This window comes from Talpa europaea (assembly GCF_964194135.1).
Source record: "Talpa europaea genome assembly, chromosome: 13".
NCBI lineage: Eukaryota > Metazoa > Chordata > Mammalia > Eulipotyphla > Talpidae > Talpa > Talpa europaea.
The window spans coordinates 85,142,321-85,166,051 of NC_140080.1; the positions used below are offsets into that span (position 1 = coordinate 85,142,321).

The window sequence follows — 23,731 nt, forward strand, 5'->3', positions numbered from 1 at the left end:
TAGATTTGCAAAATAAGAGTAAACATGGTAATGGATAGGATGAGAATTAAATCACCTAATAGGTGTAAAGCACAAAGATCCACCAGGTTCTATAGTTATCAGTTTGGGGGAACTTAATTGGTTCACATAGCCACACACAAATGTATGCTAAGTTACAATCCACATAACTGAGTCATACAAGAGAATATATATCCTACTCTTTGGGAAGACTAATTTGCCCTTCTTCCTTTGATCACCAAAATGACATTCATCAACACTGACGTCACAGCACAGAGTCTGGGACACAGTGAAAGAAGGAAATGTTAACTGTTCTTGTTTTTATCAGTTTGTGCATCATCAATGAGCAAATAGTTGAGTTGTTGTTTTATTGCTCTCTACTTTGGCAATTCTGCCTAGGGATTTTTTTTGTAAATCAAGATAATGGTTCAAGAGATAGCGTCCGTCCATTTCCTTAACTTTCAGCTATATATATAAGAGCTGCCTTACTTCAGAGTTATCATTCTCTCCTCCTTAGGGAGCTCCACTTTGTAAAGCCATAAGCTCTTCTTACCCTTTTCTTTCTTAGTAAATTGCTTGTCCTTTTTGCCAATGGACAACTTAGCATTTGAAATGCATGAAGATGCCACGGGGAAGGTTTTGTCATCTGTGGGGAAGATGAACACCACCTCTGGGACGGTAAGATGGGGGTTTACATCTCGAGTTTGAGCACCTTGAGATGGGAATTACATCACAAATCCTTTATGCAGAATTTAGGGGAAAAAAATCTATAGACAGCTCGCCTTGAGTGACCCTCTTCAGAAAGGCAGCATCCTCTGCTCTTGCTATTTCCTGATTTGCCTTGTTTCTCATGAACTCTCAACTCATACCTCCGTTAACTCCTTGATGCAAACTCTCTGTAATTGTTGTTCTTCAGATCAATGCATTATTTGTTGTTATTCTAATCCCTCTACAATGGTAAACTGAAAATGTTGATAAATGCTTTTGCTATAGAAAATGTACCATTTAAGAATGTTAAAGTACTAAAATGTGTATATTAGAGTTGTTAGTGATTAGAGATATGCCTGCTCAGAGAGAAGGGCCAAAAACTCAGAGGACAGTGGGATGGGAGATTTTGACATCAATGCTTATAAATGACCTTTAAGCGGTCAGAGGAATGAAGGTAAACTGGTCTTCCCAAAGGTCAGTGTGTGTATTCTCTTGGCAGCTTTCAGTTATGTGCACTGTAACTCACAGAAATAATGCTGTTGTTTTAAACATATATTTGCATGCACCTGTGGGAATGAATAGGTACCCCCCAATTGACAAGATAATCTGAATCCAAGAAGCAGGCTTGTCTATTAATCACACTTAAAGCTGGTTAAGCACAGCTTACATATAGGGGTCCTGGGAGCCAGAGCTGCTGTATAATTGAGATGTGATGCACGCCTCCCACCGAGACAGCGGTTTTCTTATATACCATGGAGGCTTATTTTTTAACAAAAGAGTAAAAGCTTGTAAAACTACGGACGCCAAGTGTCCAGTGGATGTGACATGTGCATCTTGGTCCTACTAAGATGATTAAGTCTGGGAATGCGTCACAGGTGCAGGTTAAACTAGATGCAAAAAAATGATGGGGAGTTTGATTTTCTTCCCAGACTAGGACAAATATCAGTCATGGACTTAAGGTGGTGTCCACATGAACTGGAGTCATTTTGCTTTTCCTAGAATTTGTGATAGGAAACCAGAAAATAGTAGCATGGAAATACATGGAAATATTGTGCTTAGATTTGGAAGATGGATTATTAGCTCATGTGGGTAATGCACAGAAGGAGGGGAGTTTAATGAAACCGCTGAAATGAAGGAGGGCAGGGAACAAGAGAGAGAGACCTCTCAGGCCACTTCTTACTGATGCATTACTCCATGCATATGTCTGACCTTGTAAAAGCATGTGCACATTTTGTAACGAAAAGTTTCTCAAAAACTACTCTTCATAACCTCCTTAAGTTTCAGGTGAATAAATTGGTGAATACGGGCTAATTGATTGAATTGGAATGAATCTTCTGTACAAACCTTACTGGTTACTTAATTTTCTGGTTACTTATTCTGTACCCCAGCTCCTCATATGTTTATTTTTATCCTTGTTTAGTTGGGTGTCAGCAGATACTTGGGGGGGATGTTTATACTTATATTTGAATATGTTTTATTTTACTGCGAGTCTATTTATCCCACAATGCATTTTTTTAAGCAAAAGAGAAAATAAACCAAATTGAGAAAGGAGGCAATATTACTTTTTTTTTAATGTTGCTTTTACTTATTTATTTATTTAATTAATTAATTTTTAAGATTTATTTATTTATACAAGCACTGGGTACAGTCTGAAGCGCGGGAGGATGAGAGAATTCACCAGAGCCAGAGCGGGGAGCAGAGCAGGCAGACTGACAAAGTACACTGCTGAGGGGAGCAGCGGGTGGCAGGAGAGGTCTGCGCGCCATGTGGGACCCTCGCTGGCAGCCGGGGATCGAACCGGCGCTGCAGAGGCTGCGGGCAGCTTCGCAGCCCAGCGCTCAACCGCTGCACCACCGGGGAGGCCCAGAGGCAATATTTCTAATGCATCAAGAGTAGAGAATAATAGCTTCATCGTTTCTCTTAGGAAAAGAAGAGGCCATGGTCATTGATGAACATCTTCCTTGTGTGTCTCTTGGCTTGTACCATCACCACTGCTATAGGAGTCCTGACGAACTGCTTGGTTTACATAAGCAACTCTCGGTTCTATTTACCACCTGAAGCGCAGTCCCTGCAAACAGAGACTCCTATGGTCCAGAAAGATGTGGATCCAAAATTCAAGTTTCTTAATCATTTACCTAAATCCAAGGTATGACACACAAACTAGGAAAAAGAATCATTTATTCTAAACTTCAGTGAAACAAAGTTTCCATTGCATGTTTATTAAGCTTTGTTCTCTCTGCATTGGAAGGAGGCAGCTGTGGACCATCTGGAGGAAGGGATGTGAGAGGGAAAGGCAGGGGAAGTAGGGTTGCTTTTGGCCTAAGGCAGCAATTTTCATTAGTAGATAGTTCTATGTCTGGCTGGAGGGGAGAATTGCAGAGGGGCACAAGGAAATCCCTCTGTTCTCTTGCCCAGATAGGAGTCAGGTTTTTTTGTTTTAATTTTTGATGTTTAATGGGCACTTTACTGATAGCACCGCAGCTACCACTGTTGTTATACCTGGAGTCTTGTAGACTTTGCTTCCTCTTTCTTTTGGGGGGCTCCAGTATTCAACTCAACACGCCGGCCTTTTCCATTTGGCTTCCCTCACTCTTTGGACCATGGTGGGGGTGACCTCCATGCTGATGCTTGCTTGCTTTTTGGCTTTTCAGGTGTTTGAGTTTCCTGGTGGTGCAATCCAGTGGGCTCGGTACAGGAGCAATGTCAAGGACTATCATAATGCAGAAGAGGAAGCCTTTGGCACCAGCTTGAACAGTCTGAGAGCACAATTGACTCTGGGGACCCTGAGAATAAAAAGCAAGGGCCTCAGGGCCCCTCACTGGCACTTCAATGCTAATGAACACGGCTATCTAGCACAGGTATAACCAGTCTGCCTGCATTCTGCACTTAAACATTTATACTGTGTGTCTTTAGGCTGTTATTTTAGTTATTGCAAAACGTACTGAGTGATACAGAACATCCAAGACTTTGGTTTTGTATTCAATTAGATCAGGTAGCTGTGTCTTAAAGCATTAATCTGTTTGTTTTCATTATTCTTGGCCTCACTTTGAACTTCTTTCTTCAGTGTGAAATCATTTTTCATACACTATTGCTAAAATAAGATCACTGTTTCATCCCTTGAGCCAAACTAAAACCAGTAGCTCTGATCTAATGATCTAACAGGTGGCAGCTTTCCTTTAAGGAAAAAAAAAGCAGCAACTAGTTTGTTGATTTTCAGCTTGGAGTCCCTAAGGTTAAGATAATCGGATGCTCCTTTGTGGGTCACACCCATCAGAACTTTCTGGAAATCAAATGAGACTGAAAGAGAGATGAGGTGAAATGAGAGTACTTATTTGAATTTCAAATAATTCATTAGTTCTGAAAAGAATTTATTAGTTGCCTTCTGTATTCCAGACATCGAGCAAGCAGGAGTGACTGGGCCCTCAAAATTTGGTCATAACCTGGTGATCTTGCAAATAGATGAGCCAATTTTATGTCACATTTGTATATTACTGTTCATAAAACTCTTTTGTAGTACTTGAACAGTTCTTTCAATTTTAGAATTTATAACAGGGGAGATTAGAGTTTCATCTATGATAAGACCAAAACTTTATTTCTCAGGAAGGAAAAAAAACTCAGAAAGATTAAGTGATCTTCCTAAAGATAAAGGACAGCTGCACTGGCACAAAGTCCATGTTTTCTGATTTCTCTTTTTTTGCATATACAACATATATAAAAGAGGATACGCTCTCAAAAATCAGTTCTCATGGCCCTGGGTAAATAATGGCAGTGATAAGAGGAGGAAAGGCAGTTAAGTGGACTTTGCTTAAGGGGTACTTCTGCGGGGGGTGGGGTGGGGAAGGGAATTTCAGGTGAGGGAAATTATTCTGTAGCATGTTCCACTGGATAACAGGCCTGGCATCCAGTTCCACCTGGGGAAGCTCTTCTAGAAGTCCAGAGAGAGTTTATAACCTAAGCTTCTAAATCAAGACTTGGACAGTCCCTAGATTCCAGGAACATTTTAGGATCATTCATGGTCACAGTCGGACGTGAAGGACATGGACATTACTTTTGCAGTATCTTCATGGAGGCCTTGGGTAAAGAGGCTCTTCGAGAAGCAGGGCAGCCAGGGGGACCTGCATGTGTGGCCCCTCAGTGAGTGTCCCTTGGCCACTCTGCTCTGTGGCTGGAGTAGATGGCACCCTGATGTGAGCAGATACACATTTCTGTGGTTCCCTGCATATGGGTTTCAAGAATGTTCTTTAGAGGTTTGCATTTCCCCTGCATCATTTTTAAAAAGATTTATTTATTTATGCATACAAGAACTGGGGTATGGGCCAGAGGTGCAGGGGGTGAGGGGTGGTGTGTGAGAGGATTCACCAGAGATAGAGTGGGGAACAGAACAGGCAGACTGACTGAAATACACTGCTGAGGGGAGCAGTGGGTGAGACAAGAAAGGTCTGCTGTGCCATGTGGGTAGCACCCTGGATGGCCAGGGATTGAACTCATGCTGCAGAGGCTGCAGACAGCTTCATAGTGCTGTGCTTAACCACTTGTACCACCAGGGAGGCCCTCCCCTGCATCTTTAATATCCTTCTAGATTCAAGTTGTATGGGTCTGTGTACACACAACAAAGACTTCATTTGCTGCACACCCCCCCCCCCACCCGCTCCCTGCAGATGCTCTGCTGTGTAACTCAAAGTTGCTGGTAAAACAAAGATTGGTGTCTTCTCTACCTATTCACAGGGTAATACTGAGGAACAGACTAGGGAATGAAAGAAATAATACAATTCTATATAAACAGATTCAAATATGTTACAGTGTGGGTTAAAAATACTGAACTTCCTCCCAGTCCCTGGAAACAACCATTCTTTCTCTCTGCTTCTACATAATTTGACTAATTTTGACTAGGTAATTTGACTGGATAATTAAGTCTTAGAGGTCAGCTATACCATAGTGTGCCTATACTCAACAACATACTGTACTGTACTCTTAAAAATTTGTTCAGAGGATAGATCTCACCATAGGGATCTGACCCTCATTTAAAAAAAGGGGTAGACTTTGGAGTTGGGCTGCTCAAGTCCAGATCCTCCCTTTGCCATTAATGAGCATTCAGTTTTCTCACCTATAATTTGATGAAAAGAACAGTACTTGCTTCAGAAGTTTATTGTGAGGAATAATTGAGCTAAATCATAAAATGCTTAGAAGAATATCTGAGCACAGGGTAAAAGCACTAGGCATATTAACATTATTATTAAATCGTATGCAAACCATTTCTTATCTGGAAAATACATACACATCTGTATATATACACACATAGACATTGTGTGCATAGTCACGTGTGTCTGTGTGGCCACTTATGAACACACATATGTGCCTGCTTTTCAATTATAAGACAAAAATGCAGAACTCTATATTACCAGTGGAGGTAATAGGAGTAATTTTGCCTCCAAAGGCAAAAAATGGTTCTTGCGGGGTCTACAAATTTTACTCTTTATGATTCAAGCGTAGATATGTGTATAGTACATGAGCAGCTACGTACATAGAGTATGGAGAGTACATCTCCAGTATCAACATTTCATAGGGTGGGGAGATAATGGAAATGTTGGAGACACTGCTCTACAGTGACATGGGTGTGCTTTTCTGTTTATGTTTCAGGGGACAGCATGGGTGGGAGTGATTGACGAAGATGGTGTAGCTACCACATACAATGTTACAGCTGGACAAGTGATCTTCTTCCCTAGAAATACATTGCACTGGATAAAGAATGTGGGGAATGAAGACTGCTTTTTCCTGCTCTTCTTTTCCACACATGATGAACTTCAGACGCTAGATGTTGATGATGTATTTTTTTCTACACCTGAAGACATTGCTTCCAGGTCACTTAAGGTCTGTAACCACTGCTGAAAGCAGATCCTCTGTAAGAGTATGTCTTATGTAGGCCCAAAGGGATCCTGAGTATTCATGTTACTAGGGCAACAGTCAAAATGGTAACATGTTCCTATATTATGTTGAGTTCATGTATAATGAACTCAAGAACATACCCTGTGTTCCTACCAAAGACATGAAATGCAAATGCTTGAAATTGGTTGAAATTGAACTGCTCCTTATTTTCCTTTATGAAGGACTACTAAGGAAAAGCATAATGAATTGGCAGAAAGATTATGATGTAGTTAATAAAAATTTCTATTATTTACATCTCTGAACTAACAAATTCATAGGGAAAAGTTTGCTACAGATAATGTAGTTGTGTTTTCTTAATCAAAAGCAGAGGGCCCTACAATTTTCCTCAAGAATAGCTGCTTTTGAACTCTCGAGAATTTTTATGATCACCAGAGGGATTGCTGATGATGCTGGGTGTAGAGGGTCAGAGATAGACAATGACAATGCACATGAGTGGTCAGAAGACTTGGTAATGACCCAGGATTGGAAACCGGAAGGGATTCCATAATAAGTTTATAAATCAGCCTAATTAAGATTTTGAGATTTTTTTTTGTGTGTGTAGCATATCTGGTCTAATTAATGCTAGAAGGAGAAGTAGAAGCAATGAGTCATTAGGGAAAGTCCTGGTAAATCTGGGGATCAGTGTCTATTTTGTAGCCATTTCTATTGGCCATAAAATGTCAGAATATTTAAAATCAAAATATAGGGATTCAAAAAAATTGTTATAAGTCTTAGACTAATAAAGTCAGCTCTTTTGACAGCCCACCGAAAACCACACTGGTACCAATGCTACTCTATCCTCAGCTACCCACCTTTATGTTACCAAACTATTGCAGATACTAAAACCTTGGAGAATGTTTCACAGATATTATAGGTGGTTTCTTATGTGTTTCAGCCTGAAGGTGGAATTAATTTCATTAGAAGTTTCCGGAAGCAAGAAGAAGAACAGGATATCAGCCTTCCTCCCAACTTGGCAGAACTAGTTATGAATGCTAGTTATGTACAGTCACCAGACAACCTTGTCTGGAAATACTTTTTTGACCTTAAAGGTATGGTTATGTTATTTTGTGAAACCTTATTAGTTAAGTGAATATATATATATATATATATAATTTTATAGATATATTAGATTGAGATGTAACATGGTTTTTTTAATACAACATCACAGTAAAGAGAAGTTTGAAAAAACATATTTCTCAACACAAGTAAGAAATGTGAGAAAATGCCTAGAGGCAAAAGAGAATGCAGCAAAAGATTTCCAAGTATGAGGGGTACGTGTTGGGAAGGTGCAGGTGTACTGTGGGAAAAGAGGCTAATGAAAAAGGAGGGGGCCCAATCATGCAGGGTTTAGAAGCCCTACTCACAAGTCTGTATGTATCCTGATGGAAAGGAGCAGCACTTAAGGGGTTTTGAACAGAGGAGGGACACAACGTGTTTTGTTATTTAAAGCAATGACCGGTTTGGCTGAATTGTGGAGAACGTATAGGAATGGGTCCAAGACAGACAGGGAGACAAGTGAGGGAGGTCTTGCAGACCCTCAAGTAGGGGATGAGTGTCTACACTCTGATGATTGTGAGAGGAAGGAAGTGTCACAGAGCAGAGAGAATTTAAAGAAGTAGGACTGCTTGATCGTTGACTGACCTGAGGGGTGTTGAGGATGACTCTCAAGTTTTCTGGTCAGGTCTTCTGAGTTGAAGTCTGTGTAAAGGAGTCTTATTCTTCTAACTGTGTGAGAAATCATAGAAGAATTTGGAAGGTAGGATGGTACATGACTATATCCTGTCAATATCTTGAGGGGAATATGGGATCTGTATTCAGTTCTCACCATAGACATTTTCTGTGACTCTAGAAGTGCTGTGTATTGTACTGGCACTACATTTGGCTCTTCTTTGTAGTGCCATTTTGAAATATTGTATCTTATTTATTTTTAAAACTTTGTCTGATTCAGGTTCAAAAGAATATCGATTTCCAGGAGGAATAATACAACAGGCACAATATTGGAAAAATGAAAGTGAACTAAATAGCACTGAAAAAATTTTTAGTGAATTCCTGAGTCAGGTAAGTGAAAAAGAAAAATTTATTATCTCTTTTTTTCTTTTTTCTTTTTTTGGTTGTTTTCAGCTTTTTTTTTTAAACTTTTGTTTGAGAAAATGTTTAGAAAATCACTAAGATGAAAAAAGAAATTTAGATTGTGTTCAGTTTTTAAACAAAAGGAAACTTAAAAATCCAGTCAATTATTGGTCAATATGATCAATGTTAATGAAGGCCTGAATGTGGATTTGGCGACTCCTTGATAGGGATGGTTACATTAAGGAAAAGACCAATGTTTTTGAGATTTTAGACACGTTTAAATGCTCACTGCCTGTATTGCATAATGTCTAAGATCACATAAATGGCATTAAATTCCCTGATTCAAATCTCAGTTCTGCTACTTTTTAGCCATGTAACTTGAGGTTACATGGCTACTCAACCAACTAGATTTTATTTTCATCACCTGTAAAATGGGGAGAATAATATCACCAACCTTATAAGAGTGTTATAAGGAACTAGTGAAATGATAAATGCAAAGGACATAAAAGATTGCATGTTCTCAGAGAGGGCTACATAAATATTAGTTATAATTATTACTACATAGATCATTGAGTAGGATTTAGCTAAAAATTTTTATTTCCTTTTCCTTTTTCTTTTTCAAGCATCCGAATGCTCTCACTTTGAGTACACTCAGAATTTATAACAATGGATTCCGACAGCCACATTTTCATTTTAATGCAAATGAAATGGGATATGTCATAAGCGGATGTGGAAAGGTAATTTCTTTATGAATAACGATTCTTGAACTTTTTTTTTAATGTAGAAAAGAAGCAAATGAGGGCTATTTCTTTGTTTTGGTTCAGGTGTTAGTATTATAAAAAGACATGGTGCTAACGGCTTTCTGGGGCACAGTTTCCACAGAGGATATTATGCAGGCCCTACCGGATAGCAGCCAAGTTTGAGCCTAGCCTGGGGAAGGGCTAAGAGCATTTCATAAGTGATAAAGAGGTTATCATTTATAGTGGAGGGTCTAGAACACCTGCTTAAGTTTCAGAATTTTGTATTAGCAGATAATGCAAAGGTTTAATGTGCTGTCCTTTGGAGAATGTGAAAGCACTCAACAGTGTAGCTCAGTGACTGGCTGGACAAGGGACCACATGTCCCCATTTATCCAGGATCATCTTTAGGTATACTCGCCCTCTCGGTGAAATTGTTACCAGTACCTCTTAGATGCCTTAGAGAATCTTAGATGATCATTTATATGGTTACCATAGGGAAAGCAAACTGAATATCTTGCTGACATAGTGATTTGGCTGTAGTTCTTCTGGACTTTTGTAGGGTTTCCTGGGGAAAATCTATGATGGGGTACACAGGTAAAATGGGCTTCTCTATTCTCTGCCTGTTCCAGTCTTGACAGAAAGAATCAAAACAGACTGAAATTCATTTCTTAAGTGGCTTTGTAGCAAAAGTTTTATGTTTTTAGAGTTTTATGTTTTTAGGAGGCTTTAATAAATTAGTAAAGGGCATAGTAATCTTTCACAAGTTATATTTCAAGGATCAGATTTTATTTTTGGAGTTTTTCTGTGCATTTGTGTGCACATTTCATCTCTAACTCTCTTAAGGAACACTGTTCGGAGACAGCGCCCAGGCAGAATTTTCCCAGCCAAGTGGAAAGGGGGGCATGAGGGTAGTAAAAGACTGAACTGTTCATCTTCTGCCTAATTAAGGAATGTAATTTACAATCTTCAGTAGGTGATTGAGACTTTTTTTTGAATGATGTTCTGCAGTATTAAGCTCATGAATTTTATGGGACATTTGCTTAAAGAGGATCGCTTTTGATTCTGGAAGGGCTATGTCTCAGACTAAGGAGATTTTATATGAAAAATGGCCTCCGTCTTTCATTAGCTGTTCTAAGAAGTCCCTGCACACATTACTGTGTGCTCTTACTCATCTGTTCTTCACAATTGATAATTACCCTTAAATGAAGATCTGCTTTCATCCGGCCAACTACAACACAGTGTTTTGTTTTTTTATCTTCTTTCCTTTCCTTAGGTGGGCATCACCACTACTCAGGGTACTATAGAGTTTAACATTCACATTGGCGATGTAGTATTCTTCCCCACTGGAACCCAGCATTACATCAAGAGCACGTGTGATGAGGATTTGCTTTTCGTTCTTGCTTTCAGCACTGGAAGTCAGGTGAGAATAAGCCAGCTTACCAGAGATTGTAGAGTGCCAGTCATGCGCAGGATACTCAGCCGAGCATTATGTCTGCACCATAGGGGGCCCAGTAAATGTTTGTTGAATGAATAAATGAATGAACTATGTCAATGTGTGAGGGGGAGAATAAATAATCTTTTCATTTGCTTATAAAGGAAACTAATTTATCACATTCCCTTTTAATTCCCCAAGTTCTTTCTTTCCTTTTTAAAAAAGATTTATTTATTTATACATACAAGAACTGAGGTACAGGCCAGAGGTGCGGGGAGGGTGAGAGGATTCACCAGAGACAGAGCAGGGAGCAGAACAGGCAGACTGAAATACACTGCTGAGGGGTGAGACAGGAGAGGTCTGCTGCACCATGTGGGTAGCTCCCTGGCTGTGTGGGGATGGAACCCTCATGCTGTAGTGGCTGCAGCTTCACAGTGCTGAGACAACCCCTTGAGCCACCAGGGAGACCCTTCCCCAAGTTTTGAACCAACTAAGAGAAAAGACCAAAGAAGAGTACATAGAGATCCATTAAATCATTTTTATTACTAATAAAGCAGATACTAAAGAATGTGACTAATATCTATGCAGAGGAGGGTATCCCAATCTCTATCTCCAGAATTAGATAGGTCCCCCATGTTGAGGCAGGTCTTTGTACACTTTATGGTGAAAAGAAACAGAATATGCTCTCTGAAGCTTCACCTGCTGAAGTGAGCATGCCCAGTCTATTCTTCCTGAGTTGACTTGGCACAGATGGGGGCTAGGATCTGTAAATGGAAAGAAACTGTAGGGGTAGTGAATAGTATTCCTTCATTTTTCATCTAAACAAATCTAATATATGATGATCTACATTATAAAACATATATTGAGAAGAATTATTTGCTCTAAAAACACACTCCAGGATTCCTTAATCAGAAGGAATAATTGGGTTTGAAGAACAGCATAACTATTAGGATTTATATATATTTTTAAATCCTGAGGACTAGGTTCCCTTCTGAGACTAGATAGGTATTACAAACACTCTGACTGGGCACCCTTGGGGGAGGGAAGTCCAGGAACATGCAGACATTTCTCTGGTCTTCGTTCTTCCAACAAGGAGACCCAGCAAAATCTCCAGGCAAGAACAAAGTAGGAACTTGGCAGAACCCACAGGCTTCCTGCCAGGGGTGCTAGCATGCCCCATGATGACACATCTTTTAAGAGGAGATGGGAAAATTACCAGCATCTGATTCCTTGGTCTCCAAACCTTTCTGGAGATGAGGCTTGTGGAGGGTGCTGTGAGGAAGAAGTGGAGTTGAAAGTTAGTTGTGGGGAAGGGGGGGATCCAGTGTCCCCCCCTTGGTGTGGGTCTTACTGCTACTGCTCCCTCCTTGGTGACCTTTCTCATAACTGTTATAATAACAAATTAAAGTAAAATAGAAAGACAAAGAGACTTGTTATATGTAGCAAGTAGAGTTTGAAAAGTTGAGAATAAGGATAGAAAACAATAATTTCATGTAAATGTGAAAATATTCCAAAGGTAAAAAGTTAAGAGTTACAATAAACATGGGAGATAAAATAAAGAAGATTTAATGTAACCCAGAGGGCCAACAAGTTAAAATATGAAAGGATAAAAATGACATTTGAAAACTATTAAAAATGAGCAAAAAATTAAAGACCATAAGTATTTTAGCAAGAGAGTAGAAATAGCTTTTTTAAAGTGAAAAGAAACAAGACAGAGATAGGGGACAAGGCAGAGTTGAACCAGCTGACTGGACAGGGAGGCCAGAGAGGCAGAGATTACTCACCCAGAGAGAGAGGCCAGTGTCTGGCTGTGGAGCTCAAGGTCAGTGGCAGTGAGTGTTGTCTGTCATGTCCCTCCAGACACGGTGCTCTTAGAAGCTCTTTCTTACTAGTCCCAATTCATGGGGGTCCTGTTCCCTCCATAAAGAGAACAGCTATCTAGAAGGATGGAGGTCCCTCTAAAAAAAGCTTCAGATACCCCAGCACCTCTAGTCTTCAGTCGTACTTACCTGATTCTCAGAGTTGTAAAAGGAAGCTCTCCCCCAACCCCCTCAGGCAAGAGAATACTGGCACACCGGGGCCCTCTGTAGGAATCCACAGTTGCAGTTACACAGCCTCGTATGCTGCAGTCTCACAAATGCTTTTGATTTCTATGAGGTGTTTGTAGGAACCTGAGTAGTTTGGTGCTGACACATCTTCTTTTGGTTTCCACTGTCAGCTGCAAACCCTTGACATGGACGATTATCTCCAGGCTACAGCAGACCACATCCTGGCCCAGCTTTTCTCCAAGAAGCAAAGTGACTTTATGAAGATCCCCAAATTCGAGGAGGACCAGGCAATCAACCTGCCTTAGAACTGCCAATGAGTTCACATCTATTTTCCTTCTCCTTTTGATGTTGCCTTTAAAGAAGGACTGCTTGGCTAGTGAACCTGGAACTCTTTATAGGGTGAGAAGGAAAAGCAGGTGCAAAGCCCCAAAGAGTGGGCTCTTCTGACGGATAATAATTATAGGCATGAACTCTTGTTAAGGGAATGTTAGGGGGAAGGGATGTCCTGAGCTAATTCCATACAGGATTTGTGGACTCCACCCCGACTCCAGACCAAAGCCATCAAGACACCGGGAACTACAAATCCCATCACCACCAAAAGGAGGGTTGCTGGGACCTGAGGGTGGAGTTAAGCTGCCAGGTTTGGTATAAAATCAGACACCTGGGCCTTGGGTCACTCTCTCTTGGCTTCCCGGCTCTGGCTCTTGGCTCTCCACCAGCTCTCAGCGTGCCATTGGGATACCAGGTCGGAACGGGTAGGAGGCATTTAAGACTTTATCTCCCTCTCTTCTCCCTGAGTTGTACATTCCCTCATTTCCCCTTCCCTTGTAAATAAGCCTTTTATTAACCTTTTGTGTGTACCTGCAGTTGAGTGTTAATAAGTCCCTTTTAAGCACGCGGGTGAGGACCCACAGTAGGGCAACCTGCTTTATATCGGGGTTGCTCTGTAACAGGAACATTTCAGGATACTCTGTGTAGATTGGGAGATCTTTGGAGATCTATCTTTGATAAATTAGTCTATTTTTGTATGAATTTTAGTACGTGTATATATTTGCTTATGCCCCTCACTACTTCAAATGTATTACTCCAAATATAAATTCATTCACATGCACATCAGTAAAACAGTTCCACGTGTGTGTATTTTGCTGTTCATCACTGTGAAGGGGAGTAAAGAGATCAGCAAGTGAACCCAGGTACATCTGACCCTGATTGGGGAATTTAGTATAGACCCTGGTGACTCTCAACCCTCTTGTTGCCATGCAGATACTTTTTAAAGGTCAAAATTTTCAAGGACTCATGTGAGTTATTCCTATATTTATATATTAGCTGAGAAAGTAGTTATGGTAAACTAATTATGACTTGAATACCATCTTTGAATGTGTTTGTATTTCATTGGTCACATCATCAACTCTGCATATGAAGAGTAGTCATCCCTGCATTTGAGAAATACATGGCTTACTCTACTGAAAATGTTGGCTATGTATATGATTCCAGGATATCTTTTTATCAGTGGGAAGCTAATCAGGGAGGCCTCCAAGGTGGAGGTCATTGTTCTTAAGTAGAAAATAATTTGTTCAGATAGAATCTGTGCTTGATTTTCATTTCCAGTTTAACAGTCATTTGGTGCTCCTGCTTCGTGCTCGGGTGTCACCACCAGTTCTGGGCTACCCTGCATACAATTCTCAAGTCAATATAGCTGGTTTTAATTCCTTTGACCACCACCCCCTTTCACTGCTTCCTGGATACTCAATTGAATTTTAGATGTCTTAGGATGCTTGTTCTGAGCCACAATCTCTGTCTCATCACACCCCTCCCATATTTATCTCTAGCTCTTTATCATGCTATGTTGACTACAAGTACAGAACATAATAAGAATCAGGAATGGATCACATTTACCTACTTAATGTATGCAATCAGATTATAAAAGGCCTGTTATCTTTTTGAACCACCTAACTGTGTGCATACCTTCATGCCCTTTTCCAGTAGAACCAGTCAAGATTAGACCTTGGCGGGAACAGTAGTTCTGTAGTGGTGTGGTATTGTTTTGAAGAGGCTTTATATAGGGGAAGGGTCATCTCCAGGAGGAGGCATGGGTCTGAGAAAATGCAGGGAACAGCACAAGGCAAATGGCATATGGAAGGAGGTCCATGTAGAGGGGAAACAGTCATAAAAGGTAAATGACAATGTGTGTAGACAGATTTTTAAGTATACAATAACCAATTCACAATACATTTTCTTGTATCAGGAAGTATTGTATCAAATTACTATCTGGCCTTTTAATTAATATTTTATGCATCTTTTACATTACTTTGTCATTGTAATTTTGAATAAAATTTGTGTTTTTTTAAGAGATTCTTTTATTTATGCATACAAGAGCTGGGGTACAGGCCAGGGGTGTGGGGGGGGGGTGAGAGGATTCACCAGAGACAGACTGGGGAACACAACAGGCAGATTGACCAAAGTACACTACTGAGGGGAGCAGCGGGCGAGTCAGGAGAGGTCTTCTGAGCCATGCAGGTTGCTGCCTGGCTGGCTGGGGATCGAACTCGCACTGCAGAGGCTACAGACAGCTTCACAGGTTGCGTCCTAACCACTTGCGCCACCAAGGAGGCCCCTAAAATTTGTTTTTATGGTTTAAAGTATTTGAAACATTATTGTATTCCCTTTATGCATCCTTGACATATGATATGTCATCACCTAAAGATTCAAGCACACCTTAGTGACACTACCACAATAAAGTGATAATCACAATAAAGTGAGTCACATGAATATTCAGGTTTCCTAGTGCATATTAAAGTTCTGTTCACAAAGTACTGAAGCTTTTGAAGTATGCAATAGCATTATATCTAAGAGAATAAGGTTTGTATCTTAATTTAAAATATTTCATTACTAGATAAAGGACTGATCACAAAAATCTACAAAGAGCTAATGAGACTCAACAAAAACAAAGAAAACAATCCAGTCAAAAAATGGGCAGAAGAGCTAAAAAGAAACTTCTCTGAAGAGGAAATGCAAATGGCCAACAGGCATATGAAAAAATGTTCAACATCACTTGTCATCAGGGAAATGCAAATCAAAACTACCATGAGATACCACCTGACACCAGTGAGAATGGCACATATTAAAAAAACTAGCAACAACAAATGTTGGCGAGGGTGTGGAGAAAAAGGAACTCTTCTGCACTGTTGGTGGGAGTGCAAACTGGTCCAACCACTATGGAGAGCTGTGTGGAGATTTCTGGACCTACTAAACATAGAGCTTCCATAGGATCCAGCAATTCCACTCCTAGGTATTTACCCAAAGGACACAGAAACATCAATTCCAAAGAGCACCTGCACCCCTATGTTTATAGCAGCACTATTTACAATAGCTAAGCTTTGGAATCAACCCAAATGCCCAAAAATAGATGACTGGATCAAGAAGATGTGGTACATATATACCATGGAATATTACTCGGCATTCAAAAAAGATAAGCACATGCAATTTGCAGCAACATGGATGGCGCTGGAAGGGATCATAAGCCAGAAAGAAAAAGAAAAATACCGGATGGTCTCACCCATAGCAGGAATCTAGAAAACTTAAATAAGGGACCAGGAAAAAGAATATAAGAAAGTAAAAATCAAAATCAACAAACAACTATGAGCCAGAGACACTTTATGGGGGGTGGGAGGCGGGGAGGGGAGGGATTGGGGTCCAAATAAGGGGGTTGCAATTGTATGGGGAATATAAAAATAAAAAAATTTATATAAAAAAATAAAAATAAAAAAAGATAAAAATAAAAGAAACATTTTACCTGCAAAAAAAAAATTTCATTACTAAAATATACTAACCATCATCTGAGCCTTCAACAAGTCATAATCTTTTTGTTACAGGACAATCCCAGAAGGAATCGGCTTGGCCTTGAGTCCTCACCTGCATACTTCAAAAGAAACTTAGAATAAGACCCAACTTATTAAGAAATAGGAAAGGTTAATAAACAGTTTATTTACAAAGGGAAATGAAAAGAGGGGCAACCCAAGGAGAAAGGGAGAGAGGGAGAGAGAGAGAATTAATTAACTGGTGAATACATCCTACTGGTAACACTGTTAGAGCTGGGACCCCAAGAACACTCTGAAGGAAGGCAAAAACGAAGCCCCCTCCAGGCCCATATGTCTTCAGCTTTATACCAAACCTGGCTGCTCAACTTCATCCTTAGATTCCTAGATCCCAGCAATCCCCCGTTCAGGAAGTCAAGTCATGGTAGATTCCTGCCATGATGTGAGTTGTAATTCTTGGAGCCTAGGATCACTTTGCCATGGAGGTGGGGATGGAATCCATAAAACATTGGTGGGTAGAGTTCGCTTGGGACATACTCCTCCCTCAATATTTTTGCTGGTGGAGGGTCTTGCTTTGATGTTGATTGCTGCTGACTGGTGAGGGTGGTGGCTGCTGAAGCCTGGGGTGGCCACGGCAATTTCTTAAATTAAGAAAACAATGTTTGCCACATTGATAGAATCTGCCTTTCATGAAAGATTTCTCTGTAGCATGTGATGCTGTTTGATAACATTTTATCCAGAGTTGGATTTGATTTTAAAAACTAGAGTCAAGGGGCCTCCCCGTGGCGCAGCGGTTGAGCACTGGGTTGCGAAGCTGCCCGCAGCCTCTGCAGCGCCAGTTCGATCCCCGGCTGCTCCCCGGCCACCAGAGGAGGGTCCCACATGGCGCGCAGACCCCTCCTGCTGCCCCCTGCTCCCCTCAGCAGTGTACTTTGGTCCTTCTGCCTGCTCTGCTCCCCGCTCTGGCTCTGGTGAATTCTCTCACCCTCCCGCGCTTCTGACTGTACCCAGTGCTTGTATAAACAAATAAATAAATCTTTAAGAAAACAAAAAAACAAAAAAAACTAGAGGCAATACTCTCAAACCCTGTTGCTGCTTTAGTAACTGAGTTTATGTAACACTAAATCCTCTGTCATTTTGTTCATAGCATCTTCAATAGATTGCATCTCAAGAAACTTTCTTTGCTCACCCATAAGAAGCCACTCCTCTGCGGTTAAGTTTTATGAAGCTGCAGCATTCAGTAACATCTTCAGACTGTTCCTTGTTCTAATTCTCTTCTATTTCCACAGCTAATTCCTCTACTAAACCATTGAAACGCTTAAGTCATCTATGAAAGTTGGAATCAACTTTTTTCAACCTTCTGTCAATGTTGATCTTTTGACTTCCTATCATAAATTATGAATATTCTTAATGGACTGGTGACTCATTTCCAGAAGGTTTTCAAAGGATTTTGCCCAGATTTAACCAGAGGAATTGTTATCTGTTGCAGATATAGTCTTACTAAATATATTTCCTAAATAATAAGATTTGATAGTCAAAATTATTCCTTGATCCATGGGCTGCAGAATGGATATTGTATTAGCAGGCATGAAATCCTCACCCTCCTGTGCATTTTCATCAGTGGTCTGGGCAGCCAAGTACTGACTTCCCTCTGCTCTGAGAGACCTGGATGGGATCTTCTAATATAAAGCTGTTTTGTCCACACTGAAAAATCTGTTGTTCACCATAGCCACCTTCATCAATGATCATAGCTACAGTCTCTGGATAATTTGAGGTAGCTTCTTGCACATTAGATTTCAGGGAATGTTGTGAATGGTCTGATCTCTCCAAACCATTAGAACTTTTTCATATCAGCGATGAGTGTTTCACTTTTTATTGTACACGTGTTAACTGGAGTCATACTTTTTATTTCCTTCAAGAACTTTTCTTTTGCATTAACAACTTGGCTAATTCTTACAAGAGGCCTAACTTTAAGCCTATCTTGGCTTTTGACATGATTATCACATGAAGCTTAATCATTTCTAGCTTTTGATTCTGAGAGAAATCTATGTCTTTCTCTCACTTGAACAGTTAAACACCATTGTAGGGATATTAATTCACCTAATTTCAATATTGTTGTGTCTCAGGGAACAGGGAGGCCCTAGGAGAGGGAGAGAGGAGGAAACAGCCAGATAGTGGAGCAGTCAGAACACACACAAATTCTGTCTTCTATGGATGTATTTTAAACAAATAAAAATCTTAAAAATAATCTAATGAAGACATGTCAGTGGATGTATTGTTGGTATTATTTTATGATGGGATTATCTTCTTAACCTTTACTTGGGTGTGCTAACTCAGCCCTTTTTCTCTCCTTGGGGTGCTGATTTCTAGTTTTCATACCATTTGACTCTCTAGGGTAACTTTGTCCATTAGCATTCAAGTGCTTTTAGTCTTCTGGTATATTTACCCTATTTATTACCAAATCAATAGGTTTAAGAGTGAATTGCGCAATCAGACTGATTACTTGGCATCATTCAGGTAAAACCCAGACATTTGACTGAAAAACACCTCCTTTAAAACAGATTCACCTCCTTAAAAACAATTTTATACACAAAATCCATAATACAGGCACATTTGATTCATTTGAAATGGTATGAATTGTACATAAAACGTTCTTAAATGTCAAAAACTCTTTTAAAAGAACTTTCCTTTTAACAGCAGCTTTGAATAACTGAATGGAATGAATTAGTTTGAATAGAAGAACTGCAGGTTAGGTAAATAACCACTGAATATTCCTTATTGCCTCTAAATAGTGGAAGGTGGTTATAAAAACCTTCTTTGTTCACATTCTAATCCTTTCCTATTGAAGAGTAATCAGGCTGCTTTTTATTACCCAACTGTCTTAGAAAAGGAAAATAGTTACCCTTACTATATAACTTGATTCCCAAAGACAGTAATTTATCAATGGCTAAAAATTATTCAGCAGTATAGTATTGTTGCTTTTAAAGTCTAAAAAGGAAAGAAAGAAAAACAAAAAAACCCCAAACCCACAGCAATTTTGTGCTATACTTAGGAGTTACAAGTGGTGTCTCCTCTATACTCTGCACTAACCATAGCTTTAAGAAACTGGAGTGTTGATGCTGGAGTACTGTTCCTTTGTAACATATAGGAAGACCCTGCAGAGGCTGAAGATGGGAAATCGCTGTTTTCATTGTACTTAAGTTGGGACTGTTTGGAGAAAAGAAGTTAAGGACTGGGATCCCAGGAGGATCCATCACCATTACTTAAAGGATGCAGATTGTTTTGGATTGAGAGCAGTGAATGGCCCTGAAGGCTAGAAGTTTCTGTCCTTGCCTAAATTCTTCTCCCTTCCTGAATCAAGGGAGAGATCATCATCACATGCTAAACTTCTGCCTTTTTCCTAATCCAAGAAGCAAGCACTGATCTCCCTTTATGACCTAGAAGAAGGTAGTTTGGGGGTTGCATCCTGTTCAAGGTTGGTCAGTAAACACGTTCTAAGAATCCCATCTTTATTCTCAGAAAAAGGATGAATTCACTCTCTCCTGGTCAGTCATGTGAAATCACTCCATCTCTGTCCTTGATATCCAGGTCCCAAAATGCGGGATAAATATTTCTGGTCTGCTCCATTATGTTATTAAATTGTTTGTTTTTCCACATGTATGTTATTAAATTGTTTGTTTTTCCCTTGATAACCCAGTCGATGCTGTTCTGATTACTCCTCCAGCCTGAGAACCCAGACGTACCCAGAGGGGTACCAGATGACGTCTTCTGTAATCAACTTTTAAAAAATTTTTTGGGTCCGCTGGCCTTGACCTATATTTCATATTTCAATGTTGGCGCCTTACCTCGTGGCATCAGGATACTTCCCCCTTCCGTGATTGGCTGTGCTCCTTTCGGCCCAGTGCGCATGACGACTTCCGGCGCACCCAATAAGGTTATGTGTTTGATCATTGGCTAGGCACTGTTGGCCTGCTTCTTCCGCTTCCGGTCCCCAGCTATAAAGCCCCGCCGAAACCGAAAGTAAAAGAGACCTGCGATAGCTTAACCAAGAGTGTACGTGTCTCCCTCCGTGGTGTACCCCTGTTCTTCAGGTCGCTGCTCTCCCCTCGAGAACCTCGTTGACCAGTCCGCGGGCTCGGGCATTTCAACCCTCACAGCCCCCACCCATGGGGGGCTAAATTCTCTTCTGTATTCCAAAGCACCCCAATGACAGCACTTGTTCATGGAAGTTATCAACAGTACTGAAATTGTCTGGCTGCTGCTTTTTTTCACTCAAAATGCCATCGCTCACAGAAGGCCCCCCCTTTTTTTAAGATTTATTTATTTATGCATACAAGAGCTGAGGTACAGGCCAGAGATGCAGGGGAAGATTCACCAGAGACAGAAAAGGGAACAGAACAGGCAGACTGACTGAAATACACTGCTGAGGGGAGGAGCAGCAGGAGAGACAATAGAGGTCTGCCGCGCCATGTGGGTAGCTCCCTGGTCGGGGATCGAACTCATGCTGCAGAGGCTGTGGATTGCTTCCTAGTGTGGTGCTTAACCCCTTCTGCCACCAGGGAGGGCCCTGAAGACCCTTTTGAACCCATTCGTGAATTCATCCATAGTTTTCCAGAGCCCATTCAATGTTAGGCTTTACTCGAGGTGCTGAAAATACAGCAAACGTCCCTTAGGAATCGTCCATCAAAGACGGAAAAACTCCTGCCACCCCACGCGCGCTCCCGCTCTTGTCCGTGACCAGCCGCGGGACTGCAGAGACGGCGGAGCTGGGGAGCTCTCGGGAGACCCGCCGGCACCGGCTGAGGAGGCGGGAGCCCGGGAGGTCCAGCAGCCCCGGGCAGCCTGCGGCAAAGCCCGCCACGCAGACATTCCCTGAGGGGTGGACGTGGTCTGGCCAGCCAGGCCCGAGGCGCCGCTCCCTGTCAGAACTGGCTCCACACAGGAGCTGCTGCCTCCGCGGGCCTGTGTCTCCCGAGAGGGTATTGCTGGGGCTGCTCCATCATCACAGTCTTTGGGTGCGTCTGACAAGGGCGTCAAGCCCACCTCTTCAGCCCAGGCTCCCACAGGCGGCCTGAGGGGTGTTGGAAGCCCTGGGGGGACAAAGATGGCGGCGAGGACCCGGATGGCGACCGCAGACTCACATCGTGGACAGAACGGGCCTGACTGGACACCCAGGACAGGTAGTGGTTGCCAACGAGAAGCATTGGACCAAATGATGCTTGTTTACTAAATTGCCTCATTTGTTAAAAAGCAAAGAAAGAAAAGGAATAGCCAGGTTTCAAGTTGAAACATTTAAAAAAAAATTTTTTTAAAGATTTATTCATTCATGCACACAGGAGCTGGGGGTATAGGCCAGAGGTGCAGGGGGTGAGAGGATTCACCAGAGACAGAGTGGGGAGCAGAACAGGCAGACTGACTGAAATACACTGCTGAGGGGAGCAGGGGGCGAGACAGGAGAGGTCTGCTGCGCCATGTGGGTAGCTCCCTGGCTGGCTGGGGCTCGAACTCGGGTTGCAGAGGCTGCGGATTGCTTTACAGTGTGGTGCTTAACCCATTGCACCACCAGGGAGGCCCATGGCATCTTCTTAATGTAGAGCCTTCCTCACCACCTGTCTAACTCTCAAAAGCCCCAACAACATCAGACCTCAGGCTTTTTAACTGCCTAAAGCCCCAATGATTTAACTGTCAAAGCCCCAGCTCCACCATTATCTCCTCCCCTCCGCTCCAGGAGATGGCATCTGGAAAGCTCCATCCTGTGTCATTGAGTTGGTTGTTAGTACCACCTACTGACTCAGAGGTTGCTCCTGGCAAGGATTTTCCACCCTTCCTGTTATGGGACCTTCTTGCTGATGTGATAGTGCTGCTCAGTTTGAATGGCCTTTCCGCTTTCTTTGACCAGTAGAATGGAGAGGTCATGACAGTGTGCCATTCCACGACTAGACTTCAAGGGACTCTTTGTGCTTCTGCTTGCTCTCTCTCTTGGAACCCTGCTAGGCCACCATAAACCCAGCCAAGACCAGAAAAGCTACTCTGCTAAATCCAGCCCAAATTGCGAGTTCTTAAAAAAAGTACATAGTGATGGGTTTTTTTGAATCCCAAAAGTTAGGAGCTTGCCTTGTTATGTAGCAAAAAGTAAACTGATACATGAAGTAGAGAATCTCATTTTATTTATCCAAAAGTTTGCATTTCTGAATAGTTCATTTTTTCTAAGATTGGAAATGTCACTTTTATTCCAAATTGTCTTGGTTCTGACTCTGGGTTCTCATTATGTTTTTTAAAATTGTCTGTCCTTTGTGCAGAAGACTTGCTCAGATATATGTATCAGGAAGGACAGATCTCAATTTATTACTCTTTTTTCCTTATAGTTCTTAGCTATTCTTGTATTTTTATTCTTCTAGATAACTTGGTACTATTTTTTCCATATTCTAAAAATAAATGTTGGGTTTTTGTTTGGGATAGTATTAAATCTACATTTTAAAAACTTGACATTTAAAAACTATGCCCTGTATGATCTGGAAACAATATCTTGAATCATTTTTAAAGTCATATTTTATATTTTTCAGAAGCATTTTATAGTTTTTCTCATGTGGCTTTCTTCCATTGCTTGGTAAATTGATGCTTGCATATTTTATCCCAAAATGGGATTTTTCATTATATTTTGTAAGTGATTATTTTTTATATTTAAGAAAACGTACTGGCTTTGATATATTAATTTTATAACTGACTCCGTTGCTTAACTCTGAATAATGTTAAAAAATAGTGGTGACAGAGTTAGCCTTTTCTGAATTTTGCTAGTATTATTTTCTGTAAATAAGACAGTAACTCTTTGAGAGTAGGGTCCATGTATGTTTTTAGTCTTGATGTTAAGTAATCTAAGGATCAAACAGTTATCGTAGATCTTCTTTTGTCAGATACTGTTCCATGGTGTGCAGAGATTAAGATAAGATTCCCTAAGTTCAGGGGAGTCATATTGTATGACCATTGGAGTTGGATAGAACC

The 23,731-nt window shown here is 41.0% G+C and overlaps 1 protein-coding gene across 1 annotated transcript; it reads left to right on the forward strand.

The window, feature by feature from the left end:
* Positions 1-588: 588 nt before the first annotated feature.
* On the forward strand, positions 589-13,222 carry DYNAP (dynactin associated protein; the record flags this gene model as incomplete). Its single annotated transcript, XM_084252060.1, has 9 exons — positions 589-675; positions 2,630-2,851; positions 3,357-3,563; positions 6,343-6,573; positions 7,523-7,676; positions 8,576-8,685; positions 9,321-9,434; positions 10,711-10,857; positions 13,088-13,222. The coding sequence occupies 9 exons, from the start codon at positions 589-591 to the stop codon at positions 13,220-13,222; spliced, it is 1,407 nt and encodes a 468-aa protein (XP_084108186.1).
* Positions 13,223-23,731: the final 10,509 nt, after the last annotated feature.